At 43.5% G+C, this 25,792-nt stretch overlaps 2 protein-coding genes across 3 annotated transcripts in view; both read left to right on the top strand.

Annotated features, from left to right (window-relative positions):
- Positions 1-2,548: 2,548 nt before the first annotated feature.
- Positions 2,549-9,346, top strand: LOC140915183 (dual specificity protein phosphatase 13B-like). Its single transcript, XM_073354759.1, has 3 exons — positions 2,549-2,700; positions 6,901-7,121; positions 9,106-9,346. The coding sequence occupies exons 1-3, from the start codon at positions 2,549-2,551 to the stop codon at positions 9,330-9,332; spliced, it is 600 nt and encodes a 199-aa protein (XP_073210860.1). The 3' UTR covers positions 9,333-9,346.
- Positions 9,347-12,362: 3,016 nt separating this feature from the next.
- LOC140914693 (dual specificity protein phosphatase 13B-like) overlaps positions 12,363-25,792 on the top strand; it is a 36,534-nt gene continuing 23,104 nt past the window's right edge. The window contains exon 1 of one of the 2 annotated variants that reach the window (XM_073353174.1): positions 12,363-12,459. The gene's annotated coding sequence lies outside the window, so the exon portion shown is untranslated. Of the gene's footprint in view, positions 12,460-14,270; positions 14,358-25,792 lie in introns of those variants that run through there. The other variant, XM_073353175.1, reaches the window with a different exon arrangement.

Below are 25,792 nucleotides of genomic sequence, written 5' to 3'. Positions count from 1 at the left end.
TGTCTCTGCTGTTGAAGAAAAGAACATGGTGCAAAACTTGGAAAATTATAGAGATGAGTGTAAACCCAAACCGTGGGTACATGTGTCCCGTTACTACAAAAATGAACAAGGTATAAGAATTTATGAGGAATAGAATAGATTCAAAGCACTCCCAGATTTAGCTCTGGCTTTCTATTGTATCTAAACCACCTCAATCCACATAGACTCCTCAATCCACATTGTTCTGCACTTTGGGGAAAGTTTGGATCTGAATCAGAATGTCAAGTTGATCACTGGTAAAAGTGCAATGTTCTTTGGAGGCGAGAATTGCAATAATTCCGTTTAAAGAGATTTTATTGGCATGACAAGCTATGCAACTGTTGCCAAAGTATATAATAAAAGAGACAGACCTTTCAGGCATCTTTCAGAGACAGGTAAGAGCCTGCCTTGGTAGGGCCACACACTGCCTGGGGTTTGATCCCCCGTGTCCATTTGCCAGTACTGATCTGGCAACAGGTTGCTGAATAGCATGATGCCACCTCTGCCATCTCTCCCCATTCTTGCCGATCCTGCTTTATAATGTGCATTGCTGTGGCACCCACCACATGCTAGGAGCTTTCCAAACAGAGAAAAAGGCCTGGTCTCTGTTCAGAAAAACTCACAATCTAAGCAACCAAATTATCACAACCTTTGTCAAGGGTAATAGAAATGAATGGGTTTTGCAGTGGGCAAAAATGAATGTATTTAAATGAATGTATTTCTGCAATCCAGACTCAAAGGAGTCAGATGGATGTGTTCTGAAATGTTAGTTTAACTTGTCACTAGCATCATTGGGTTGATAGAATCATCACCCCAACCAAGATGACCTCATTATCTCAGAAATTATTTAAGACGTAGCAAAGGCAATTGGGAATGAAATTTGCTCAATCTTAATGGTTGTTATAAAATGCCAGGCTAGTGCAGTGTTAAGTAATAAAGGTTTCAGTTGAGCATGCAAGAGAAACCTCATTGCTCAGTAGGACATCCGGACCTATTGGAGAGGCTTATTTACTGAGAAATCAACAAATGGGTTTTTACACTACCACAGCAGCAAATGTCATTGCAAAAGAGATGTAGATACTCAATTTCTTCTTTCAGGTGTGTCAAGGAAAACGTGACGGGGTGTACAAGTCCCATGCCAGGCAAGAAGGGGTTAAAGAGCAGGTTTGGGCTCAGAAAGTCCCATCCCTACCCTCTCATCCCCCGCACCTGCAAGGCATGCCAATCTTGGAGGAGGAGCCCTAAAAAGGGAGAAGTTCAGTTCAGAAGGCCTCAGCCTGGGAAGGTGGACAGATGTCTCACCTCAGCTCATAGAGGCCTTTGGTTGACTGTGGGCACAGAGCCACAGGACAGGTGGCTGGAGGATCCGGACAGGACAGAGAAGTTGGAGCCATCTATCTCTGTTAATTTATTTTCTTTGTTATCTTGAGGACTGAGACTAGGGGCAGACCTCAGGATGGACCGCTGCTGAGAATACAACCTCCCCTGAGGAGAAGATGGAGACATTGTAGGAAGTAGCCCAGGGAAAAGTCAAGAACTCTGACCAGACAGATCTTAACCACTTGCTACAGGGTCCCTGGGCTGGAATCCAGGGTACAGGGAGGGACTGAGTTCCCCTTTACAGCCTCAACAGGAGAACTAGCCCCACACAAGGGGCCAGAAGGACTATTGGGCCTGGACCAGGGCCATCAAGGTTCACTAGCCTCTTCCACTTGAGGACAGCTTTCCCTCAGCTTGGATGATGTTTCTCCTTAGTACAGAACATAATGAGATGTCCCTGGGCCACAGTATTTAAGGGACCTGTCACGGAATAGACATGGAGACTGAACCACCCCCTTGCTTCTAAAAATGGCATCTCCAGTGTAAGGTTGAGATCCATTGTTGCTGCCCATACTGTACCTGTTCTGTGGATACATCATCATTAAATGCATTTCAAGCCCCCCTTTCTCACTCCACGTGGCAATGCACCAGTTTGACACTTTTCACCGCAGCTGAATTCATTTTCAAAACTACAAAATGCAGTGCAGTAGAACGACAGTACCTTAAAGTATCAAGCAGTGAATTAGATGTTTACTCGGAGCTGTTGGACATGTGTGGTGGTGGTGGCTTTATCATTATACCTGTGTTCGTCACAGTGAATGATGTACTAAGGCAGGGTGCTGTTGCTGAGGATTATCTGAGGGGGGAGGGAGGGTGTTAATCACAATGCATTTGGAAGGGGCTGGGCTTTTCTTCTCCACAGCATGATTTGACAAGAAATTACTATACTGTCTTATGATGCTGCTTTCCTCATGGACAAATTCCATACCTGTATAGTGACAGTGCAGAGGCAACCCTCATGGCTGGCTGCCTTTAGCAACACGTTCAGGCTCAACTGTACACTCTTGTAATAATAATGCAAAATTATTTGGAGGGCAAAGAACAGGACTAATTTACAGAGAATATTAGTTATGTATGAAAAGCTTCTCTTGGTTTATTTCAGAAAGGCTCTTTGGGATACCACCTGAGTACGTGAAACAGAAGAGGAGGTATGCTTCACACCAAGAGCTATTCCTCTGAAACCAGCAGCCAGGCACCATATGAAACACCAGCATTATCTGACCTTCAGAAGCTGTTCTGGTTCAGAGGAGGATCTGACAATCATTTGGACCAAGTCTGGCCAAACCTATTCCTGGGAGATGCGTAAGGGGATATTGTATATTGTGTTGTTACTTGCACATTAGAGAGAGATGGAGGGGTGTAGAGGTGGCTAACAGTGAGAGGTAAAGCTATGCTCACATCACAGGGTTCCAAAGCCAAACACCATGACAGTCAGCCTCAAGTGGTTTGGATGTCATGAGAAGCTTGACATATATGCATATAACTTACTCATAGTCTGCCTGAGCTGTGCTTTCTACGTTCCATGAATCACAATGGATTTTAGCAAGATAAACTTATTTATTATTTGTATCATGGACATTGACAACTGGGTCTTGGGGGCTTTACCTCCTCCAAATATTTAGAGTTTGCATTTATAAACACAGTTTAAACACAGTTTAAAACAGAAACTCATTTATCTCACTATATTAGAAGTGGACTCATTTAGTTATGGTACAAAGCTACTCCTTCAAGTGACATTCAACAGCTTTTATTTTATTATCTTTCAACTCTAGGTACCTCAAATAAAAAAAAGGTGTCTATCCCCTCTGTATATAATACTGCCTAGAAGGCCCCAACTGAGATCGCGATCTCATTATGCTAAGCACTGTTCATATACATGCTAAGAGAGAGTCCCTGCCCTTAAGACATTATGCTCTAAATAAGATAGACAATGAGTGAGAAAGGAAGTATTATTATGCCCATTTTACAGACAGGTAACTGAGGTCCAAGAGGTTCAGCCTTAGGACTCAGAATGAAGAGAGGACAAAGTCCCATAATTATATGGTTGGGGGCCCTGCAGATGCAAAAGCAGAATTTCTTTTACCAGCTTATAACTAAATATCAAAACATATTACACAATTACTTTGTACTTGTGGCAAAAGAGACGTTGCTATGCTGAGCTACTTTGCCTCTCTCTATTAATCACCAGACAGACTATTTGTCTAAATTGCTTTTCATCCGAGAATATTAAAGTGCTTTAAAAACATCATACAAACATCACAACTTCCTTGTGCAATAACTTTATCCCCATTTTACAGATGGGAAATCAGGGAGGCCTGGAGAGGGGAAATGACTTGTTCAAGGTCACATAGTGAGCCAATGTCAGAAACAGGAATGGAACCCAAGAAAGAATGGCTATTTTCAAGAAGTGGGATCGGTGTGGACAGTTAAAGGAGAGTCCTAACTACTATCCTTTGCTCTAATCACTGAACAACATTCCCAGTGATTAACTACAAGGAGGGAATACCTGAACAACTGGTATCTCACAGGCTGGTCCGTACTCATGTAGTCCCTTCCCTGAAGCGTGGCTCAAACCTTCTCCCTTCTCTCTCCATGCTGCTTGCCATCATCAATATTAGGAGTTGCTTCTTCCTTCTCCTTGCACAGGTTGGGTCCTGGGTATTTGATGGCATGTGGTGCCTCCACCCAAGGTGACTCCTCACTGCCCAGTGCACAGGGATGCTGCCCTTTGAGAAAAATCAATACAACCAGCTGGCAAGGAGTGTAAAGCCTAGTACATGAGGGACAATGAAGTACATAAACAGAAACCCCAGCAAAGGAAGAACACACCCAAAAGAGCAGCATAACAAAGGCCTTGGCTACACTTGCACATGTACAGTGCTGTGAGTTAAACCTGCCTTCGTACATCTGAGTAGGGAAAGTGCTGCAGTCTGTCCACATTGGCAGCTGCCAGCACACTGTTGTGGTCACATTTGCAGCGGCATTGGGAGTGGTCCATTATGGGCAGGTATCCCACAGAGCATCTCTTCCCATTCTGGTGTCATGGGTTGTAGGAAGGGGGCGTGGGGTGCAGGGCATTCTGGGTCCTGTCCTAATGCCCCGTGATGCATCGCTTCGCATCCCAGCAATCCCTGTGTTTCCATCCACATTTGGCGCCATCTTTCAATGGTTTCTGTGCAGCGTGATCCGTGTTCCGTGTCGGTCTGCAGGAAATGGAGCCCCCAAGTATCGCGTCCAGCTCTTTGTAGAATCGGCAGGTCGCAGGGGGAGCACCCGAGTGGCCGTTTGCCTTGCGGGCTTTGCAGTAGGCACTCCACAGCTCCTTCACTTTAACCCTGCACTGCAGTGCGTCCCGGTCATGGCCCTTTCCCTCATGCCCCTTGATATCTGCCCGAAGGTATCGTAATTCCTACGGCTGGAGCGCAGCTGGGACTGGACAGCTTCCTCCCCCCAAACACTGATGAGGTCCAACAATTCTCCATTGCTCCGTACGGGGCTCGCCTGGCACATGGAGGCATGGTCACCTGGAAAGATTTGCTGAGAGCACTCCACACCACACGCAAACAGGAAGGTGATTTTCAAAATTCCCAGAGAATTTAAAGGGCGCGTCTGATGCTTGGTCACCTGAGGCCAGGGCAGTAGAGTTCGAACTGATGACCGAAGTGGCTAGAACAGGCACTGTGGGACACTTCCGAATACTTCTGGAGGCCAAACAGAGCGCATTGGGTGGCCACACTGGCACCGCAGCCCACCAGCGGCGGCGCAACAAACTTTATTCCTCTGGGGGAGGTGGAAGACCAGCAGCGCTGTAGCCGTGGAGACACAGCGCTGTACATGCCTTGCCAGTGGGGACGGGGAGTGAGGTACAGCACTCTGGGCAGCTTTATTGCGCTGTAACTCGCAAGTGTAGCCAAGGCCAAAGGGGGGCTTTACTGGAACAGGAAAATAGGATCCAGGGAAGGAAAGGGTTACGGTTATCTAATAAGTACTAAACATTAAACAAACAAACAAACAAATCCCTCACCTCCCAACACTTTATCCCAATAATGACTAAGGTGTTAACATTTTATGTTCTGTGGGGTGCAATATTTTTCATCTTTCCCCCATTTCAAGAGAGGAAGAGTTACATTTATCCCAACCTCTAGCTCCCATCTTGGCATCTTCCCAGGAACATGGTATCTTGAGGTTGAATCCTGAGATGGAGTGTTACAGCACTGTGACATGGGGCAGGTTTAAATAGAAGTCAGCTTACTTTAATTCTTCATGCTTGGCTGGGCCAGGATCTTCTCTGGATTCATACCAGGCTTGCTGTTTCCATGGTCTAGAATCCTGGGGCGGGGGTCTTGGCTGGCTCTCAGTAGCTGGCGCCAGATCGGATCTCTCTCTAGCTAGATGCTGCTTACCTGGTGCTGGAATGGCCCAATCCACGCAGCTAGATCTCACAGCAGAGCAAGCACTTGCTTTGGGGACAGTGGGCACTGTGCTGTTTCTTTCCCACTTTCCAAACTCAAAACTGAAATCAAACCTATCTGTGTAGAGTCAGGCTGTCCCCTGGCTGGGGGCGTGCAGCCCTGGCTTGTCACTGGTCTGCCTCTGTACATACTGGTCTGCCTCTGTACATACTGGACTGCCTCCGTATTAGCCTCACCAGGAATTTCTAGTTCTTTCTGTCCCCACCCCTGACTCCATGCATGCTGGGAAATGGTGTCACAGGGCTCTGGTAGCTGTTTCAGTTGTAGTCCTTTTGGTAGCACCCCCTAGGGCAGCAGTTCTCAAACCGGGGACGGGGGGGTCTCCCTGTGAGAGCATGGAATGTATTTCTGGGGGAGAGTGAGAAGCTTTAGGGGGAAAAAAAAGACTTACTGCGCACATTTTACCCACAGCAATGTGTAACTAGCAAAGCTGATTCCTTGCGACATTTCAGGTCCTCAGATGGCGCTGTGCATTTTGACGGATTTCTGTTAAGCTTGTATAGCATGATAGAAAGTTGTTGCCACCTGTACATTAATCTGTTTGCTGTCATGCAGTGTGCACATTTAATTGTAAGCATCGAACACAATCGCAGTTTTGCTTTTGCTTTTATTACAGTTTGAATCAATGCCTTACTGTTTTTAATATTCAGTGAGAGTTGTGTGTTGATTTTTTTAAAATCAGTATATGTACTTGTGTGGTAGGAAGGAGGATATAAATTACTACAGACACAAAGAAGGGGGTGCAATCAAATTAAAGACCCACTGACCTAGAGGCTCAGTCTGGTGCTCCAGCAGCGGGCAAACTCCAAGTGGTGGTTACAATACCATCTCACATTCTTCAGTAGCCACCTCTCTAAGACCAAGGCACTATGGACTAACAGGGTTGTCTGTTAGCCATTCAATGCCCTGTAAAGCGAGCTGCAGTGCTTGCATTCTTCCCCAGGGTGAGTGGGTACTCACATTAAACAGGGCTATTTTAATGCAGAAAGTCAGCAATGATCTCAGTAAAACCTTCGTCGTCTTTCAACAGATGGGCTGCTAGAAGTAAAGCAACTCTTCAAAGCCTCAATATTACTCACATCCTTAATGCAGCGGATGGGCCGTACAGTATCAACACAGGAGCCAGATATTACAAAGATCTGCAAGTAGCATACCATGGAGTAGAAGCATTCGATGACCCTTCCTTTGATTTAAGTATCTTTTTCTATGATGCTGCTAATTTCATACACAAAGCCTTACACACAGCAGGAGGTAAGGAAGGGGTTTGATATTATGGGGAGCATGTGTGTAAGTGCTTTTCTGAATGGGACCTATAGCTCTAATTCAGACTATTTCAGTCAATTAAGCCGGAGAGGCAATATGAACCAAGGATGTGGGGGTCTGAGCCAATGCCCATTGAAGTCACTGGGATTCTTTCCAATCACTATTAGCATCATGGCCTAGTTGCTAGGAATTTTTTAGGTCTAGTTGTTCCCTCTGATCCTGACTGGCTGTGTGGTCTTTGGCAACTAGTCATTAAGGAGCTGATCCTGGGATGTACTGATCATTCTCCACTTCCTCCTCAGTGCCTCATGGGTCTGGGCAATCAACTGCTTTACATCTCAGATTCTCCACAAGTAAAATGGAGAGAATAGTCACTTACATCTTTGCAAAGTTGGGGCGAGGGTTCATGTTCATACAGTACTTTGGAAAGGTAACAGGCTCTCTGAGTGCTAAGTGTAATTAGAAAAAAGAAACCACCTGGAGTAGTAACAAAAATAGCTAAGAGAGGGGACATGATAGGGTCCTACAAGTGCATGAAGCTTGCAAACACTAAGAGGAGTGGAATCGCCTTAGAGTACAACCTTGGAGTAATGAGGTGATAGTGAGAGAGAAAAAGGTTAAGCAATATTAGGAAAAAATTCTTGTCCTGAGAGCTTTTAGTCTGTGGAATAGTCTCCCAAGGAAATTGATGGACTCTCCCCTGATTTGAGATAATTAAAGCTATTCTGGAGAAAGCTGTAGATTAAACCAGCTGGACTATAAGTCTTTTTTCTATGTCTAACTGCCTTGGTTTGAGGAACATCTGAACCACTTGGCCTACAAAATGAAGGCAGAGACTTTTATTGTGAGATTTGAGGTACTTCTACGTTTAAAAGTTGCATATCCCATTACCAATCTCCTGATGGTTTTGCCTAACAAGGTGCCAGGCAAGGACAACATGGAAGTCAAAATCACCTATCAAGAGGATACTTCCTTTAAAACCAGTGTGGAAACCACAGATGTGGGAAGAGTTCAGCACTTGGGTGATAAAAAAAAAATAACAGTGATAACACTGCACTTCCTACTGGAATGCTTTTAAAATATTCAGTAGTTAAGCCTCACATCACAATTGTTGATGTACAGTAGGTAACATACACATTTTACAGCCAAGTGATACATTGATGTATAGAACAATTATATAACTTGCTGAAGATCACCATTAGGGCCAGTTGAAAATTTTCTGATAAAATTGTTTTCATGGAAAACAACATTTTTCACAAAAAGCATCCACCTTCTGCAGAAAGTTTCAATTTTTTTTTGTCAAAAAACCAAATACCTGAAAACAAAATATTTTGATTTGGAAATGGGAGTTGTAGTTTGGTTTCTTTATGTCCCCATTGTCCTCTGTAGGTCATGCTTTCCGGCTGGATTAGATCTCCCATGATGCACCACCTCTCTTCTCCAAGATGGGTGACCATAGTGGGAGAAATAGTCCAACCAGGGGGAAATGGGAGTACAAGGCACTTAAACTACAACCCCCATGAGATGCTGTGGAAGCCTTTCCAAACTGAAATATTTTATTTTGGGAGCAAAATATTTCTGTTTCTGACCAAAACATTTCAGCATTCAAATTTTATCCAAAATTTTCCATAGAAGAAAAACCCCATTTTTCAACCACCTCCAGTCACAGCGAGTCCATAGCAGAACCAAGATTATCATCAAGGAGTCCTGATGGCCAAGCCTTTGCTGTAAGATCTAGATCCCACTCCCTTCCGGCATACATTTAGTAGTGTAGCTATTGCTGTTACTCATGCATGGATGACCAGAGAGCTTCAGTGTCCCAAGCCAATAGCACCTCAGGATGCACTAACAATCAGTGAAAAACTGGTTATTTATTGTATTTATTGATTCTGGATGTTTTGACCCCTCTGGGTCTATCTTACCTTTCAAGTTCTAAATCCCACTGGGCACATGTTTTTTCATTTATTTGCAGGTAAAGTGTTCGTTCACTGTGCCATGGGGATAAGCCGCTCTGCATCTTTAGTGCTCGCTTTTTTAATGATCCATGAAAACATGACGCTTGTGGAGGCTTTAAAAATGGTGAATTTTCAAAGAGAGATCTGCCCAAATACAGGATTCCTGAGCCAGCTCCGAGATCTGGACATCAAATTAAATGAAGAGAGGAAAGGAGTTAGAGAATCTGCCAACAAAGAACCATAATACAGAACTGCACAGAGAGTGGATGCAACACTATCAGTATTTCCTGGATTTCTTTTAAAATGAATTATGTTTTCCAAGCCAAGGGCATAAACTGAAAATGCAGCGTAATACATATTCTATATGTAAATGCTTATTTGACTTTATTATCTATACATTGTATAAAGCCTATCTAAATTCTACCTGCAGCTCAGTTGGTTATGGTATTCTTCACTCCCTCCCCTCAACTGTTGTGAGAAATAGCTGTAAACTGTTAAGCAGCTGCCAAGCTCCACCCTAGAGGTGACTGCATTTCAGTGATGCATGACACTTATATTAGTCTGCGAAGTGTTAGGATTCTTTGGAGGTGAAAAGTGCTTTGTTATTACATAATCTGTACTGCAGTAGTGCCTACAGGCCCCAATCAGGGCCCCCATGGTGCTATATATGTTTAAGATTGTTAATATTTTGAGGTTTTAATGTTGGCATCTGTTTGTTATAGGTTATAACAATTTGTGCAGCAGTCTGAGCCTCTTGGCTGGGCCATGGAGGCTCTTTAGATATAGAACAGCTGGGAAATGTTGAAGCCACTCTCTTAAGAAACAATTCCAGTCTGTTTTCCATACTCCTCCCCCTGGGTCTTCATCAGTAGGGGATTTTCATGAAAAGATCTTAACTTGAATGGATTTTCATCTGCTCTGGCTGCTTCCCACCAAAAGTCAAGCGGCTGCTGTAGAAAATGATTATGCTGTCATGAAGGAGGCAGCTTGGTAATGGTCTCATAGCTGAGGGTCTAAAACTATTGCGTTGGCAGCAGAGGGAGTGTGCGGGGAGGTGTGTGTGTGCTCACACGCAAGGCAAAACTCAAAGCCATTGAGAATCAAGGGTCTTTCATTAGGTCCGAAAAGATGATCCAACTTTGCAACTTTTAATTTTTATTTACTTACAGTTTTCCCTCTCAAAATCAAGACGACTTTCACAGAAATAATCGTGTTTTGTAGTCTTTGCCCATCTGCAATGAGAAAACACAAAGAGAAGCCACTGGGGCACTGGATTGTTAAGGGGGGTGCTAATAGGTGCAGCACCTTTTACCTCAAGGTCCCTGGAGCAAGTCTGGGCCAGTGCAGCCGTGACCCACAGTCAGTGTCATCTGATGCCTCTATGGTAGCTTGTAATTATGTGAAATGAATCTTGCCATCCCAGTCCCATCCCCAGTAGACAGGCGTCCACATCACAAAGCCAGCTCCAGAACTGCCCCGGATGTGCCCATCCTTACGGCCAGTTTCAGGAATGAATCGGCATGGATACCAGACTACCCTGAGCTGCTTGCTGAGGAACAGAGCTGAGGCAGATGAGTAGGGCGGCATGGAAAAGCATGCATTGCCCCTCCCTATGCTGTCCATAAGACAGATTTCAGCCTCCCGGGCAGTCAAGTGCAGAACTATCCACAATTATAGGATTTTTCCTGATTACCAGCAGATCCCATCTGCCTTAGCCTACCGAATGAATATGGAACTTTTAAGTAGACCAGACATCTTTGAGTACTCAAGCATGATCCTGGTACCATTAAAGTCTACAGCAGGGGTTGGCAACCTATGGCACGCGAGCTTATTTTCAGTGGCACTCACACTGCCCGGGGTGCTGGCCACCGGTCCGGGGGGGCTCTGCATTTTAATTTAATTTTAAATGAAGCTTCTTAAACATTTTAAAAACCTTATTTACTTTACATACAACTATAGTTTAGTAATATATTATAGACTTATAGAAAGAGACCTTCTAAAAATGTTAAAATGTATTTCTGGCACGCGAAACCTTAAATTAGAATGAATAAATGAAGACTCGGCACACCACTGCTGAAGGTTGCCGACCCCTGGTGTATAGCAAAGCTCTCATTGACTTCAATGGAGGGAGGACTGAGCTCTTCAGGCAATGTTTTCCTCCCAGGGGAACTATGGACTATAACGTGTCATTGATACTACAGCTGTGATGGTTTACTATAGGGCTGTTCATTCGTTTCCACAAAAGAAACTCTAGTGCATTTTCTCAGCATTGTTGATTTGTTGGGAAAAAAAATCACTCGAATGGTGTTTACACTGTCTCTCCAATAGCAAATTCCAACCCAAGGATTTGCAGACGGTTCCTGTAATAAGTATACTCTGTGGGAACAGGATGAGAGAACTAGCTAGGAGCTATGATCCCCTCTCACCAGTAGATGGCAGTATAAACCTGAGGCTGAGCTGAAGAGCTCAGCAAACTAAACCCTGGGTAATATGTACAGGCACATTTAAAATCCTACATACAATCCACAAGTTTTCCCATCACTCTTTCAAGAAAGCGAATCACCACACCATACTGAATGTGTTCCATTAGAGCCAGAATTACCACATCTCAGATAATTAGGAAAGCTGTCTGTCGCCACCTTGAAATTCTTAACATAAACTCCTTTGCACAGTAATAAGCTGTAAACACACACACAGTTATATACATATATATAGCAAGCAATGATACAACCAGATTTGGACAAATTTGTTGCACAAACACGGAGAAAAATAATAAATTAATAACTTATATTCCCTATGCGAGATGTGTTTTACTCCATGTTGAGGTAGAGGTCCTGTCCCAGGATTAATGAACAGCTAGTAGGAACAGATTGGCCCAGTCTGCACCTCTGGCTATTAATTCCATCTGGTCTTTAATCCTCAGGAAATTCCCTGCAATGAATGCTTTATTGCTATTTTTATTTAGGATTCTTTGAAAAAAATCCTAGGTGGATGGGATATTTTATGGCACTTTGAATTGATAGGTTTACTCAACAGCACAAGGAGATTCCTGGGTGGTGTAAATCAGTGTAGCTCCATTAACATTAGCAGAGCTACACCGATTTGCACCAGCTGAGAATCTGATCCCATTGAGATCTCAGTTTCTGTCTGTTTTTGTCTCAGCTGCCCTTTACTGGATGATGCTTTAGATCCAAAGGTGGAAGGAGATCATGGTTTATAATTAACTCATTAAAAATAGAAGTTGAATACACTTGAAAGTAGCAGGCAGTAGGGAAATCTGCTGTGTAACTGACATCTTAGGAAGAAGCTAAACGGCATCATTGAAACAAAATTAATCCAAAACAGCACAGTGAAGGAGCTGCAACTTCCAGGCAAGTACTTTTAAGCTTGTTTACAAACCAATAACACTGAATTTAATACATGCACTGGGCAGCACAAAATTAATCATAGGAAACTATGTGAGTGGTGGAACAACTGCAGCTCCATGCCATGTTCTGATTTGCATTGTTGTTCCCAAAAACTGAAACATTTGTGAAGCTTTAGATTGCTTTCTCCAGTTGGATTACCAAGAGAAGCAACTTGCATTGAAAAGGACGATTAAAACAAAAAGAAAAGGAGTACTTGTGGCACCTTAGAGATTATCCAATTTATCTGAGCATAAGCTTTCGTGAGCTACAGCTCACTTCATCGGATGCATGATGCATCCTTAGTCTCTAAGGTGCCACAAGTACTCCTTTTCTTTTTGCGAATACAGACTAACACGGCTGCTACTCTGAAACCTGATTAAAACAATGTTGCTTTTAATTCCAGTCCAGACAGGGCATTCCTAATTTAAATAGTAAATTCTATAATAACGTACTTCACAACATTTTGTAAGATTTTCCTGATCCACTGTTCATGTTTATAAGAGTCTTTTCAATGATTGACTAATATACAGAGAAAACGTGAAACTGATTATACACAAAATGCTGTCAAATGCACGAAGCAAACTGAAAAAATAGAGAAAGATATTTTTTTTGGTAACTCCTTTCAATTACAATGATCTTAGTGACTACTTAAAACCAAAGCAGAATGTGAGAAATGTGATTTTTGCAGTGACAGAATTCCTTGTAAATTGCAGTTATTGAGGCAATGCCTACTATAGGGCTGGGAAGGCAGTGAGTAGGAACGTGCAATCGATCAATCTCTGAGAGCAAAGAGCACAGACCTAGGAAACTCGTTTAAATTAATTCCTGCTAAATATGGACCATCAGACATTACTGTCTGCATGGGAAATTATACACAGAGCTGTCCCAGGGCTAAGAGGACACTGTTTATCTAACCCTCGCTATGTAAGAATTTAAAGGAAAACTCCAACTCATCACACAGGGCTCATCATCTGCTTCTGTCAAGATAAAATCATGGGGGAGATCATCCCCCTTGCTCCGGATCTATGCAGGACAGGCTCCTTTATATAGAGATCTGCCCCCTTCATGTAGAAGGGAACTCCATCACGTCTGTGGTATTGGCCACCCTGCACCACTCAGGCCTTGCAGAGCTCTCTTCATGAAATCCATATGGTAGGAGGAGGAGACTAAACCAAGGGCAGAGCCAGGGAGATGCAAATCATTCCCCTTCTAGTTCCATGGAATTTACTCTTAGAACCTGAAGCTGTTTTACCTTTATGTTACTCCTCCACTCCCTTTACCTTCACCAGGTTTCTCAGGGCACCCACAGATGAGGGCATGCCTGGTAGCACAGTCCAATGCAGCCAGACTGCCAGGGGCCACAGCAGGGAAAGAGGAACTGGGTCTTGTTGCAGATAGCTTTAGCCTCAGTCCTCACCTTCTGCTGCTGTGGCTTTTTCCATGGGGGCCACACACCCCCAACCTGACCAGCCATCATGGGGCAATCACAGAGAGGGAAATGGGTCCCACAGATTAGTAGAGCATGTTTGTGTCTGTTTTTAATAATCTATGAGGTTATTAAAGTAACTAGGGCAGTCTTTAAAATGAGTGTGTAAAAAACATGATTGTCCCTTTAAAAATAGAGCTGTCTGCTGAGGCTCCAATGCTACACTCCTCCCCTCCTCTCTTAGCTTCATGCTCTCTCTGATCTTTCTTCCACATCTTCCACCTTAAGGTTTCTCTTTAGTGTGGCTGCTATCCTCTCTTTCAGGAACAATATCCACTCTACTTACTCAGTGCCCCTGTTTTGTGATTCCATTCTCCTGCTGTCTGCTAGGCAGGGAGCAGAAGTTGCAGGACCTGGAGCTGCCTTTGAGGTGCAGGTAATTATTATGTGCATCTGTTGTATTGTGATCTCTGCCTCAACAGGTGGAAAACATGCTGTTGCTCTGATAGATTTGCAGTGCTCTGCATTCTTGGCTTCTCCTTACTGTGAAGCTAGTCATGTGCTGTTTCTATAATAAACACAGCCTTACTACTGCCACAACCCCCCCCCCCACACACACACACACCCCCAGTAAATATCTTTTATCGGAATGAAATCTTATTAAGGATTTGAAGAGTAATTCATCGAAAGCAAAATATGAGCAGTAAGGTTGGGGAAAGAAAGAAAGACTAGTTTGCTTCCTTTCCCTGGGGCCTATAAAGGCAGCAGTGCCTGTACTTTAGAGTTGGATATTGGGGAATTACTTAACCCAAAATGATGGAAACAATTCAGACTATTACAGTATAGCATGAAAGTTTCTCACATTACATCTGTTTCTCATTCTACAGGCTATATTCTGCCCTCAGATACACACGCACAACTCTCATCAACTTCAGGGCAAATTGTATCTGAGACCAAGACATGTCATGCTGTCTTCCTAAAGCATCTCTATGGTTTAGTTGATGAGCACTCTCACCTGTGGGCAAAAGGACTGCGCACACAGCTTGTCTGATTCCCAGTGGTTTAGTTCTGAGGGGTCCATACAAACATTTTGTTTTCTGGTGTCAGTTTGAGAGGGATCCCCATTTGCTGAGTTTCGCTTTGAGTTTTATCTTCCTAGTAGCCCCAAGCTATAGGCCAATTTATCTACTATATACGACTTATAAACTTCTTGAACGTATCATCCTCAAAAGAATATGCCCTTTTACTGAGCCAATTATCCCTGTCGAACAGGCAGGCTTCCAGCCAAAACGCAGTAGTTGTGATCAAGTTCTGGCACTCACAACTCACATTGAGGCTGGCTATTAAAAAAACATAAAGACTGGCGTAGTATTTGTTGACCTGTCATCTGCATAGGATACTGAATGGATTAAGGGCCTGACGCTGAAACTTGCTAAAATTATACCTTGCTACCAAATACTTCACCTTCTGTGGACCATGCTGAGTAACAGATGCCTATGGGTGTACCTGGGTAATAAGACCAGCTCACCCCATATCATAAACAACGGGCTACCATGAGGCTCTGTACTTGCGCCAACCCTTTTTAATATTTACATAAATGACATGCCTCCAACTAAATCACGATAATGTGGATATGCAGATGATCTTGCCATGACAATCCAAGCATTAAAAACCTACATGACATCGAGAAAGCATTAACTGAGGACCTCCAAAATATGGAACAATATTTCCGGAAATGGAAGCTCAAAACAAATCCTGGAAAAACAATAGTAAGCACATTTCATCTTGATAACAGGAGTGCCAAAAACACACTGAAAGTAGCTTTCTGTGGTAAAAATGTGCAACACGATTACACTCCAACATAGCATGGAGTGAAACTCGACCGCACCCTCTCCTTCCATGATCATCTTGAGAAGGTAGCTGCAAAAGATAAAAACAAGAGCCAACATAATCCAGAAACTAGCAGGTACAACCCTGGGGTGCACCAGCATCAGTGCTGCGAACATCCGCAATAGCACTTGTATATTCAGTCGCTGAACATTGTGCGTATGGAGTAGATGCAGCCACACACCATTTGTGTGAATACAGTGATCTGGTGCATCCTGGGGACCCTTAAGTCGACTCCAGCACGTGCCAAACTGCTGCAACATTCCGCGAAGCTCAGCAAATCCAGGAAAACAGATGTCTTCCTATTCATCAAGACCTTGACAATGCCTCCCTGCAACATCTTAAGTCCCTCAAGCCTTTCTGGGAACATTCATTTAGTTTCATGCAATCAGGCTATGATCAGGAGGAGGCTTGGAAAGCAGATTGGGCTAAACAAGACTTAAAAAATAAGCACCTTGTGCCAGTTCCCATCCAGAAGGTTCCTGGTTTGACCTTCCACGGTATTCTTGGTCAACTCTGAACCGAATTCGAACCAACGATGGTAGATTTGGCTATCTAATGCATAAATGGAAAATCAAGGACTCCCCGTTGTCTGAGTGTGGTTCCCCATGACAGACCATCGAACATATCACTACCTACTGCCCAATTTATAAATATGAAGGAGGCATTACTGCAAAAAACTCTGCTACTGCTCACGTAGCCATTTGCCTCGATCAACTTCAGGTGAAATTGTAGTTTCTGCTCTACACCAGCCCTACGCAAGAAAAAAAGTAGCTCCAGAACAAACTCAGAACAAAACATAGCCAAAACTGCCCATTTTCATCTCGTTTGGGGGTCATAAGCCACTGAGTTTCCCATGGGTTGGTCTCGAGCTAGTCCAGAATTTTCAGGCACAACATTTTTTCATCAGAAAACATTGATTTGTCCCGCAAACAGTCTTCATTTAGAAAGAGTCAGTTTCAATGAATCTCCTGATTTGAAAAAAAAAAATTGAAAAGAAAAGTTTGAAACTGTTAAAATATCCCATGTTGACATTTTTTAAAAGAAAATTTTCATTTGCTGGTTTAAAACTGGCTTTTTGAGTAGAAATTTTAATTATTTGTAGTAAAAAAAAAGTTAAAATAAAAAAGGCTCCATGAAAATGCAGTTTTTACAGGTTATTGAAATGAAAGGTTAGGGTTAGGCCCAATTACATTTTTGGATTATCCATTCACAAAAATTTTCAAGATTTCGATTTCTTCTTCTGATTTGGTCCTGGAAAGTTTTTTGATATCTCGAAAACTCTTGTGGGTCAGGAAAGTTGTTTCCCATCCAGCAAGAGTTTGTTCCAGATATCATAAAATTGACCCAAGCTTGTCTAAAAATGCTCTGATTTTTTCTCTTTCTTTCTTTCTTTCTTTCTTTCTTTCTTTTTTTTTTTTGGCAAATCAGGTCCAAGATTCAGACTGTTGAGGAAATCATAATAAATATTCCATTTTCTGTCTCCTGGAGATTTCATGTGGCTTTGGGATTCATTATGAAAGATTCACACCACTCTAATCCTGGCTGTAGATTCTCTGCAAGACTTCCATTTATCCCCAATGCTCACACTACAGAGTACTAGCCGGGGGCCAAAGGCAATTTGACCAGGGAGGTTCAAATTCTTCCATATTTGTCACAAAGATATGCAACCACACAGCCAAAAAAGTTGATCCTTTGTCCTGTGAGTAAATTAAGTTGGTCTGAATATCACTGTTGACCTATGGATCTGCATAAAGTCCCCAAACGAGGCTGTGCTACAACTCTTCCTCTCGCATATATTGACGAAGGAGATAATTGACTTTCCTTTCTCATTCCAACTATTTCCCCCACGATCCCAGTTTAAAAACCAATCCAAATTAAGTGATGATTGTATGCTTTAGTTGGAAATTAAATACATCTTTTATCAACATTGTTCCATTTAAGGTATTGATATATCTATTTATACGTATGTATAGCTGTTACAGCCTATAGCATCCCCATTGGCTTTAGTAGGATTACATTCGTGTCACTGAGAGCCAGATTCTCCCAGCAAGTACAGAACCATACCTTGATTGTCCCAGGAGTTTAGAACAAGTTCAGTCCTGACTTTAGGCCCTTTGGCCCCCACATGGGCAGACCCACCAGGCTGTTCTCTTTCTCACCAGATTAATAGCCTAGTTCTTACTTGATTTATTATTAATTGCTAACATTTCATGATTACTTTTTTCACTGCTTTGCAATGGAAGCAATAGGCTTGGTCTAGTGACCCTGTTGTTCATTGCTGTGCTCTGCTGTGAAAAAGATCCTGGGCCAATTCCTCGGACCTTTCTCTGGTGCCTCAAGTTGGGAGCCTTGAGAAGGCACAATGGTGAGCTCCAAGGTTGAATAGATTCATGGTTTACCCACAGAGTTAGAAACAAAAAACAATATTCAAATACTCCCCCTGAAAGATTGCAATGACACTACTTTATTTCTTAAAATGAAAAACCCTAGCACACAAGAACCAACAAACAGTGAGAGATAAAGCAGGCTGCTCCCTAAGGCACAACTCAAGCCACCTTGCTCTAGCCTGGCTCTTTGCAGGCTGCCTGCTGAAGAACCGGATCACACACTTCTCCATAGAGCCCTCTAGGCTGTAAGCAGGACCAGGAAACCCCTGAATCTTAAAGTGATAGTGTCATTTTAACACAGTTTTCAATACACCACAATAAGCAGCTGACATGTCTTGACTGTAATGCCTGTAGCCAGTCCAACAGCAGTCTCAGTAGGCTCACAACAGAGTTGCACCCAGTCCTCTATGACTGAAGGGCAGTTGTTGCAAAGAAAGCCACAGGGACAGATGCACCACTAAAAGGATAACACCGAAAAAAAACCAGGAGGGGATTCTCTGTGCCCAACTGTTTGTAAATACAGTTATAAAACCCTGCCTCCTCCAAATGTTAGAATGTCACATGGGATGAAGGGGATCCAGTTATTATTATTTATTATACATATTGCTAGGCACTGTATTTAATGGTCCTTGCCTCCAAGAACTTATTACCCAAATATAAAGTCAAGAGACAACAACAAGTGGATACAGACAAATGGAAGCACAGCAGTTAGAAGTTAGTCTTTGGGATCATTCTGTAAACACATAAACCTCGCTGTCAGTCAACCCACACACTAAGGTCACTTAGACCATTTATATCGCATAACATTCACTCTCATACAACACTGTAAGTGTCGATGGAATGCAGATTCTTTTGCTCCAAAAACCAGAAGTCCCTACCATTAGAGTTTAAGGAGCACCTCCTTCGGCTAAAGCAGCATTAGGGATTACCGCCTCCTTAGGCCTCCAGCTACTAGAGGGAGACATGCCCTTCAGAAAGTTGACCCTTGCATCTAATAGAATAATTGTGCCTCTTTTTTTTTTTTTAATGGCTAACTAGTGCCTCATACTGCTCTTTGTAGAGATATCATTCCTTTACAGGGTAAATTTTGTTCTTTTCTCTTTTTTGCTTGCAATGTGTGTTATGTTTTGGATCGTTTTTTTCTTGAATGGTTAGTTATTTTAGAAATGTGGTAAGAATTAACCTATACTCAGGCTGATCCAAAACAGACATATTTTGAATCCAGAAAACGAGCACAAATACTGGGATGAAAGTCACCCACTAGGCAAAATCTGATCAGTTCCTGTTTGTCTCCTCTACAGCCAGCTTAACAGTGAGATTTTACAATGATGGCTTAAAGTAGAGTGGGATTTCATTTATTTTCACTATATTTTTTAGACTGTAAGAGGATGAGCCAGCAAATCCCAGTCTGTTCAAGCTCAGTTTGACCTTTGTACTAATTTACTTTATTATTTTTAGTTCTCAAATGGTGCATTACTCTATACCCAGGGGTCTGATTATAACAGGCCAGTATTTTAATGATTTATGAGGGGCACCTGGGATTGCATGGGTAGCACATGCATTTTGTCACTGTTATCAGAGAAGCCTTTATTGATCCATACCCAAGCACCAAGCCTGAAGCATCTCAAATTCCAATAAACTTCAGCTCACAAACCTGATTTAACAGGTGGTCAGGGTTGCACTTGGACTGACCATAGCCCTTACTGTGGGAATAAAACAAAAGAGCTGACTTGCTTCGGTCTGTTGTAAGTCTCCCATCATGAGAAGATCTCCATTCCTCTCTTCTGTTCTGTTTCTACCTCGCCATGGGAAGGGAAGTGCCAGCCTTTGCCTATTATCCAGTCGGAAACCTAAAAGACAGGACGTTGCTACAAGTGGCATGGCTCATCTCTTTGCCAAAGGAGGTTGGTGGAAGGAACATGCTGCTGAAGCCGCACTTCTGAAGGCTCTCTGATGTGCTGAATCTTGGCCTTTGCAAGCAGCAGTCGTGTTGTTGGGATTAGTGGAAAGAGGTGAAGAGCCACTGAGAAAGCAAAACTCAGAGGCAGTCACAACATTTAGTGCAGGTGCATACCTGCTTTATGAGGTACCCCCACCCACCCACCCACCCACAGCAGCAGCAGCAGCAAGGACCGGACAAGTTTCCCCAGTTCTGTCTGGGAAAGAGCCAGGAGTCCTGGAGAGCAGCATGTGGAGTTTGTCACATCTTCCTTGGTTTGGGTGTGCACATCCTGAATTTCTTTCTGAACTTAAGGGTCAAGTGAACTCCGAAACTCGAAGCACCACTTAGCCGAAAGCATCAGTTCGGAGTGGGAATCACGCAGAAGCACCAACTTTTCCCCACTTTGCGCCTCAGACCCTAAACTGGCCCAGGTTCCCTGGGAGACAGACGTAGCTCTGGGAAAATCTTTCCCAAGTTTTGGACTTTGCCTGGATTTGGGTTTCACTACCAACATTTTGCATAGCTCTGCCCCTGGCTAAGCGAATAACCTGCAGTCACAGAACTGCTCGTTGCCTCAGTTTCCCCATCTGTAAAATGGGGATACTAACGCCTGCATCACAGGCTAAATTTAGTAATGACTCAGACTGCCATAAAATGCCCATTCTTAATATACTCACTGTCAACCTCCTGCCATTTCCCTTCTTTCCTCCGACTCCCTCACTAAATGTAAAAGCCTCCCTTCTGTGTAAATACAGAGATACCCAAGCCATCGCTTTCCTTAAGCTCACAGCACAGAGCTACTGGTACACCACAACTCACAGCAAAGGCTATGGGTCAGGAACAGAGGCAGCAATGCTGCAGCTAGCCCTAAAGACACAGACATGGCAGGAAGCAACCTGCTAGCAATGACCTTTCTAGACAGGGAAAGTTAACCCCTTCTTTTTCGGCAGTTTTAATGGGGAAGCACTTTGGAGCTAATACAGGAGAAGAGCCTCACTTTATATCTGGTAAATAAGTACATCGTCAGTAAACTTTCTGGGGCAAGGGTTGTCTCTTTACAAGTAATGGGATTGAACCTGGGACCTCTGGCTCTTAAACCATGAACCTCTACTGCCTGAGCTAAAAGATATAGCTGGCTCATCAACCTCTATATGTGGCTTGGCCACCACTAGAGGGGAACGGAGCCCCACACTGAGTGGGTGTGGGTTACAGTTGTGTTTTTGCCTGGCACAATAAGGCTCTGGCAATATAAGTAATAAACATGATTCTGTTTCAGACTATTTGGGACAGAGATCAGCTGAGCCTATCTGGAAGAGTGGGTAGACTGAGAAAACGAACAAGGGTCTAAACCTAGCAATGGGTGAGAGGAATGGACAAGGGACAGGAAGCAGCACCAAAGCAGCATTTAGTCCTTCTGTCATCTAGCTAACTGTAGTCGGACCCACTCACTGTATGTGGCCTTCTCCTGTTGCACACAGCTGGTGACAAGATGTCCAGGTTGACAGCTCTCGAAAACAAGCCTGTATGTTAAATAGTGGAAGGCTTATGCCTGGTGGTCAGCATGACATGCTTTTAGAAGTTGCTTTGAGTACGACAGTCATCCCAAATGCCAGCAGCAGCTGCTAAAGAGAGAATGTTTTCTGCTATGAGAATTTACCTTGTGAGGATAAGGTCCTAACAAACCCCTTTCCTGCACAGCCATCATACTGGCGTTTAACTCAAATCACCATCAGTTACAGAGATGAAAAGGTACCTGCTTGGAAGAAATCAGCCCAAACCAGCTGTGAATAATCCAAAATGTGTGCTTCTCTGCAAGAGTACCCGAAACAAACGCTGTCTGCTATAATAATATGGTTGGAGTCCGTACAAGGAGGATGTACTAGCCATGACATTTGGATCTGGATGCAAGTTTCCCAAAGTTCTAGGGGGTGGAACTGGAATTCCAAACCAAAACTCTCAATCTTTCCAGGCTCCAAACACTCTAGCCCCAATGCATAAAATGTGACCTGGGGCAAGGGATGATTTGCCTTATCAAACAGTGAAAACTGAGGCTCCCCCCACTTCCAAAAGAGCTTTGGTATTCCTCAGGCTTCATCTCAATAAGGCTGTGGCCCACAATTCACCATTGGCATCAATCCATGCTGGAAGAAGATGTAGGGTCGGCAGGACTCGGGCAGGCATTAACCATCACGACCTCCTACAGATTTAAAGAAACAGTGCACATATCCTCACAGCACCCATGTATTTTTCCTTCAAGAGAAGCCGATAGTCCTATGAAATTCTCAGAGATTACTCAGTCATAGTCAAGAGATCTAATGCAACAATGTGGCAGCCCACAGAGGGGCCATATCATTTTCATCACAATCCAAAACGGAGACCAACAGAAAACTTGGAGCAGAGCAGCAAAGCAAGCAAAGCGCTGGGTTTTAAACATAAAATGGCAGCATGTACCTCTGCTGACCCCACAATCCAAACCTCCCACTGAAGTCAGCCTTCCTAAATACCACTTAAAGTTTGTCTGGAGGGCCAGTTTGGGTGAAAGGCATGAACTATAGACTAGAGCTGTGAGCAAACCTATGAAAGGCACCTCTCAATTTGTCTTCATTTGAGATACCAGCATCTGAGCTGGGCAGGGCAGAAGTTGTTCACGGTCACACTTTTAATGCAGACTGAAGTGCTTTGCACAGAAAATGTTTGAGATCCCTGAATCACTAACAGTTTCTATCTTGCAGTTTTGTGCTGCTGCCCATGACTATAGTATCTGATCACCATGCATGTAAAGTAGACTTCAAGGAGTGTCTGGTTCCTCTCCATTTTCAGGTAATGGAAAGCTCCGCTGGGGTAGGATTTGAAGTTGTGACTGTTGTTGTGGTTATGGTGGGAAAGGTTTATTAAAGAGGACGCGATTGCAGCATTTCCTACAGGTGGACAGACTGGATTCATCTCCTCTCCTCCACACTTTCATTCCTCAGCCAGATCCCCTGGACCAAGAATGCATTTTCAACCAGTTCTCACGCGCATCAACCAGGACTTTGTCCCAGAGGGATGCAACTGTCCTGGTGGTTGGTGGAAAGAAAGGCAGTGTGTAATACAGCTGGGTGCTGATCCATCCCTGGCTTTGAAGACTGTGACCAAGGCATTAAACTGGGAGTGGAAGCTGACTGGGAGCCTGTGGAATGTCTGGAGCATGGGTTTCATCACAGAAGGGGTGGCAGATGCATTTTGGACCAGCTGGAGCCTTTGGATTGTTTCACATTCATAATCACCGTATCTGAAGCTGTACCAGAACCTAAGTGTTTCACTTTACTGTTCAGGTTGATGGGAATGGAGGGAGCTCAGCAGTTCCCAGAAGCAGGGCTCTGTTGGGATGCACATGCTGTCATTACAGTTTCTGTTCCAGGGCGCCATCCTGCAGCCATTCTCCTGTACTTGCTCTGCCAAAAATCCAACCGTCTTCAATGGGCTGACAGGGGACTGACTGCAGAATTTGGCCCATGCTGCTTCCTTCATTCCTCTGCCAAGAGCTAAGTTCAGGCCCTCAGGACTCTGTTTCTCTCATGCTCCAGCTGATGACCTCATGAACGCCTAGCACAGGGGAGGAACACAGCTCCCTGCACAGCTTTAAATGTTTGTGTTTCCTTGCAAATGCCAATGGCATCATTGACACCTAAGGGCCTGACCTCCGGTCTTGGCAGGTAAAAGTCTTTTGGGTCACTTTACACTGGGGTTCCTGCTCTTGATGAATATTTATTTAATGATAGCTAGATGGCTGTAATTAAAGTTACTGTAAAGCACCGTCTAAAATGCACTAGTAATAAATTCTTAATAGCCGATGCTATAACAAGCAGTTACAAAAAATACATCGTAACGTGCAGATTGTTAACACAATGTCTGGGCCTGTTTAATGCAGGTCTTTAAAGAGTTACAATGCACGCTATTAAAGTGGCACATAAAATTCGTAACTAGTAAATAAAGGGCCCAATTCAGCAACAAAATATTTCCAGGCAGCAGGGGGGTAGAAACCATGGAAAATTAATTTCTGTGTGTTCACTGTCTGCCATGGTCCCCATAGCTCACTCTCACAGATCTTGGGAGACAGACCAGTCCTTGCTTACAGACAGCCCCCCAACCTGAAGCAAATACTCACCAGCAACCACACACCACATAACAAAAACACTAACCCAGGAACCTATCCTTGCAACAAAGCCCGATGCCAACTCTGTCCACATATTTATTCAAGTGACACCATCATAGGACCTAATCACATTAGCCATGCCATCAGGGGCTCATTCACCTGCACATCTACCAATGGGATATATGTCATCATGTGCCAGCAATGCCTCTCTGCCATGTACATTGGCCAAACTGGACAGTCTCTACGTAAAAGAATAAATGGACACAAATCAGACATCAAGAATTATAACATTCAAAAACCAGTCAGAGAACACTTCAGTCTCTTTAGTCACTCGATTACAGACCTAAAAGTGACAATTCTTCAACAGAAAAGCTTCAAAAACAGACTCCAGTGAGAAACTGCTGAGCTTGAATTAATATGCAAACTAGATACCATTAACTTGGGTTTGAATAGAGACTGGGAGTGGCTGGGTCATTACACATATTGAATCTATTTCCCTAAAATTAAGCATCCTCACACCTTCTTGTCAACTGTCTAAATGGGCCATCTTGATTATCACTACAAAAGATTTTTTCTCCTGCTGATAATAGCTAATCTTAACTAATTAGCCTCTCACAGTTTGTATGGCAACTTTCAATTTATCTGTATGTATATATATTTCTTCTTACTATATGTTCCATTCTATGCATCTGACGAAGTGGGCTGTAGCCCACAAAAGCTTATGCTCTAATAAATTTGTTAGTCTCTAAGGTGCCACAAGTACTCCTGTTCTTTCTCCTAATGAAGCCTATTTAGCTCTTTCTTTGAACAGTGAGGAGGAACAAGTTAAACCAGACCAGGCACCCTTAGAGAGAGTCCACACTTCCCGGCTGGGACACCTTTCCGCACCCCCTTAGTTTCACAGGGCTCTGGCATTCGAGCCCCTGGCTTAACTAGGTCCTTTCATCTGAGGATGACAGGTTAAGCACAGTTCTGCTCCCCTTTATTCATACAATCATGACAACAACATTGGTAACAGCATTTCACTACCCCTGCATTCAGTACTAAAGTGATTTGTAACCCAACGCCAGCCAAAGTTGATTATTTTGAGCAACACTGCTCTATCTGCTGGATATGTAAGCAGAATAGGTGTGTTCATGTAAATACAGTTTGCTCCTGAAGTCTCTCCCCCTCCCATCTAGCTGTCAGGGGAGAATTCATTAGACCCTGCTTACAGTTGGAATAATGGTCTCCCAAGCCAGGAGAAAGAGGGGGAACTCCCATCTACTTTTAGCAGTGGAGCAAGAGCTGTGTTTCCCTGAACTTTAAACCCTGGCTGTGACCTTCAATGCAGTGTAGGCAACATCTTTGGTGAGCCCATTTCCACTTTAAAGAACAGTGACAGCAGCAGCTGTAACCAGACTTTGCAATTAACCACAATATTACTGCACAATAGAGTGAATCCTCTCCATGCTCTCCCCTTCAGTGACCACACACACAAACATAATACTCATCAACAGATACAGCAACTAGCTGAT

This window comes from Lepidochelys kempii, chromosome 7, assembly GCF_965140265.1.
Source record: "Lepidochelys kempii isolate rLepKem1 chromosome 7, rLepKem1.hap2, whole genome shotgun sequence".
Taxonomy (NCBI): Eukaryota; Metazoa; Chordata; order Testudines; family Cheloniidae; genus Lepidochelys; species Lepidochelys kempii.
Note: the sequence above shows the minus strand (reverse complement) of the source record. Positions and strands in the feature narration are given on the sequence as shown.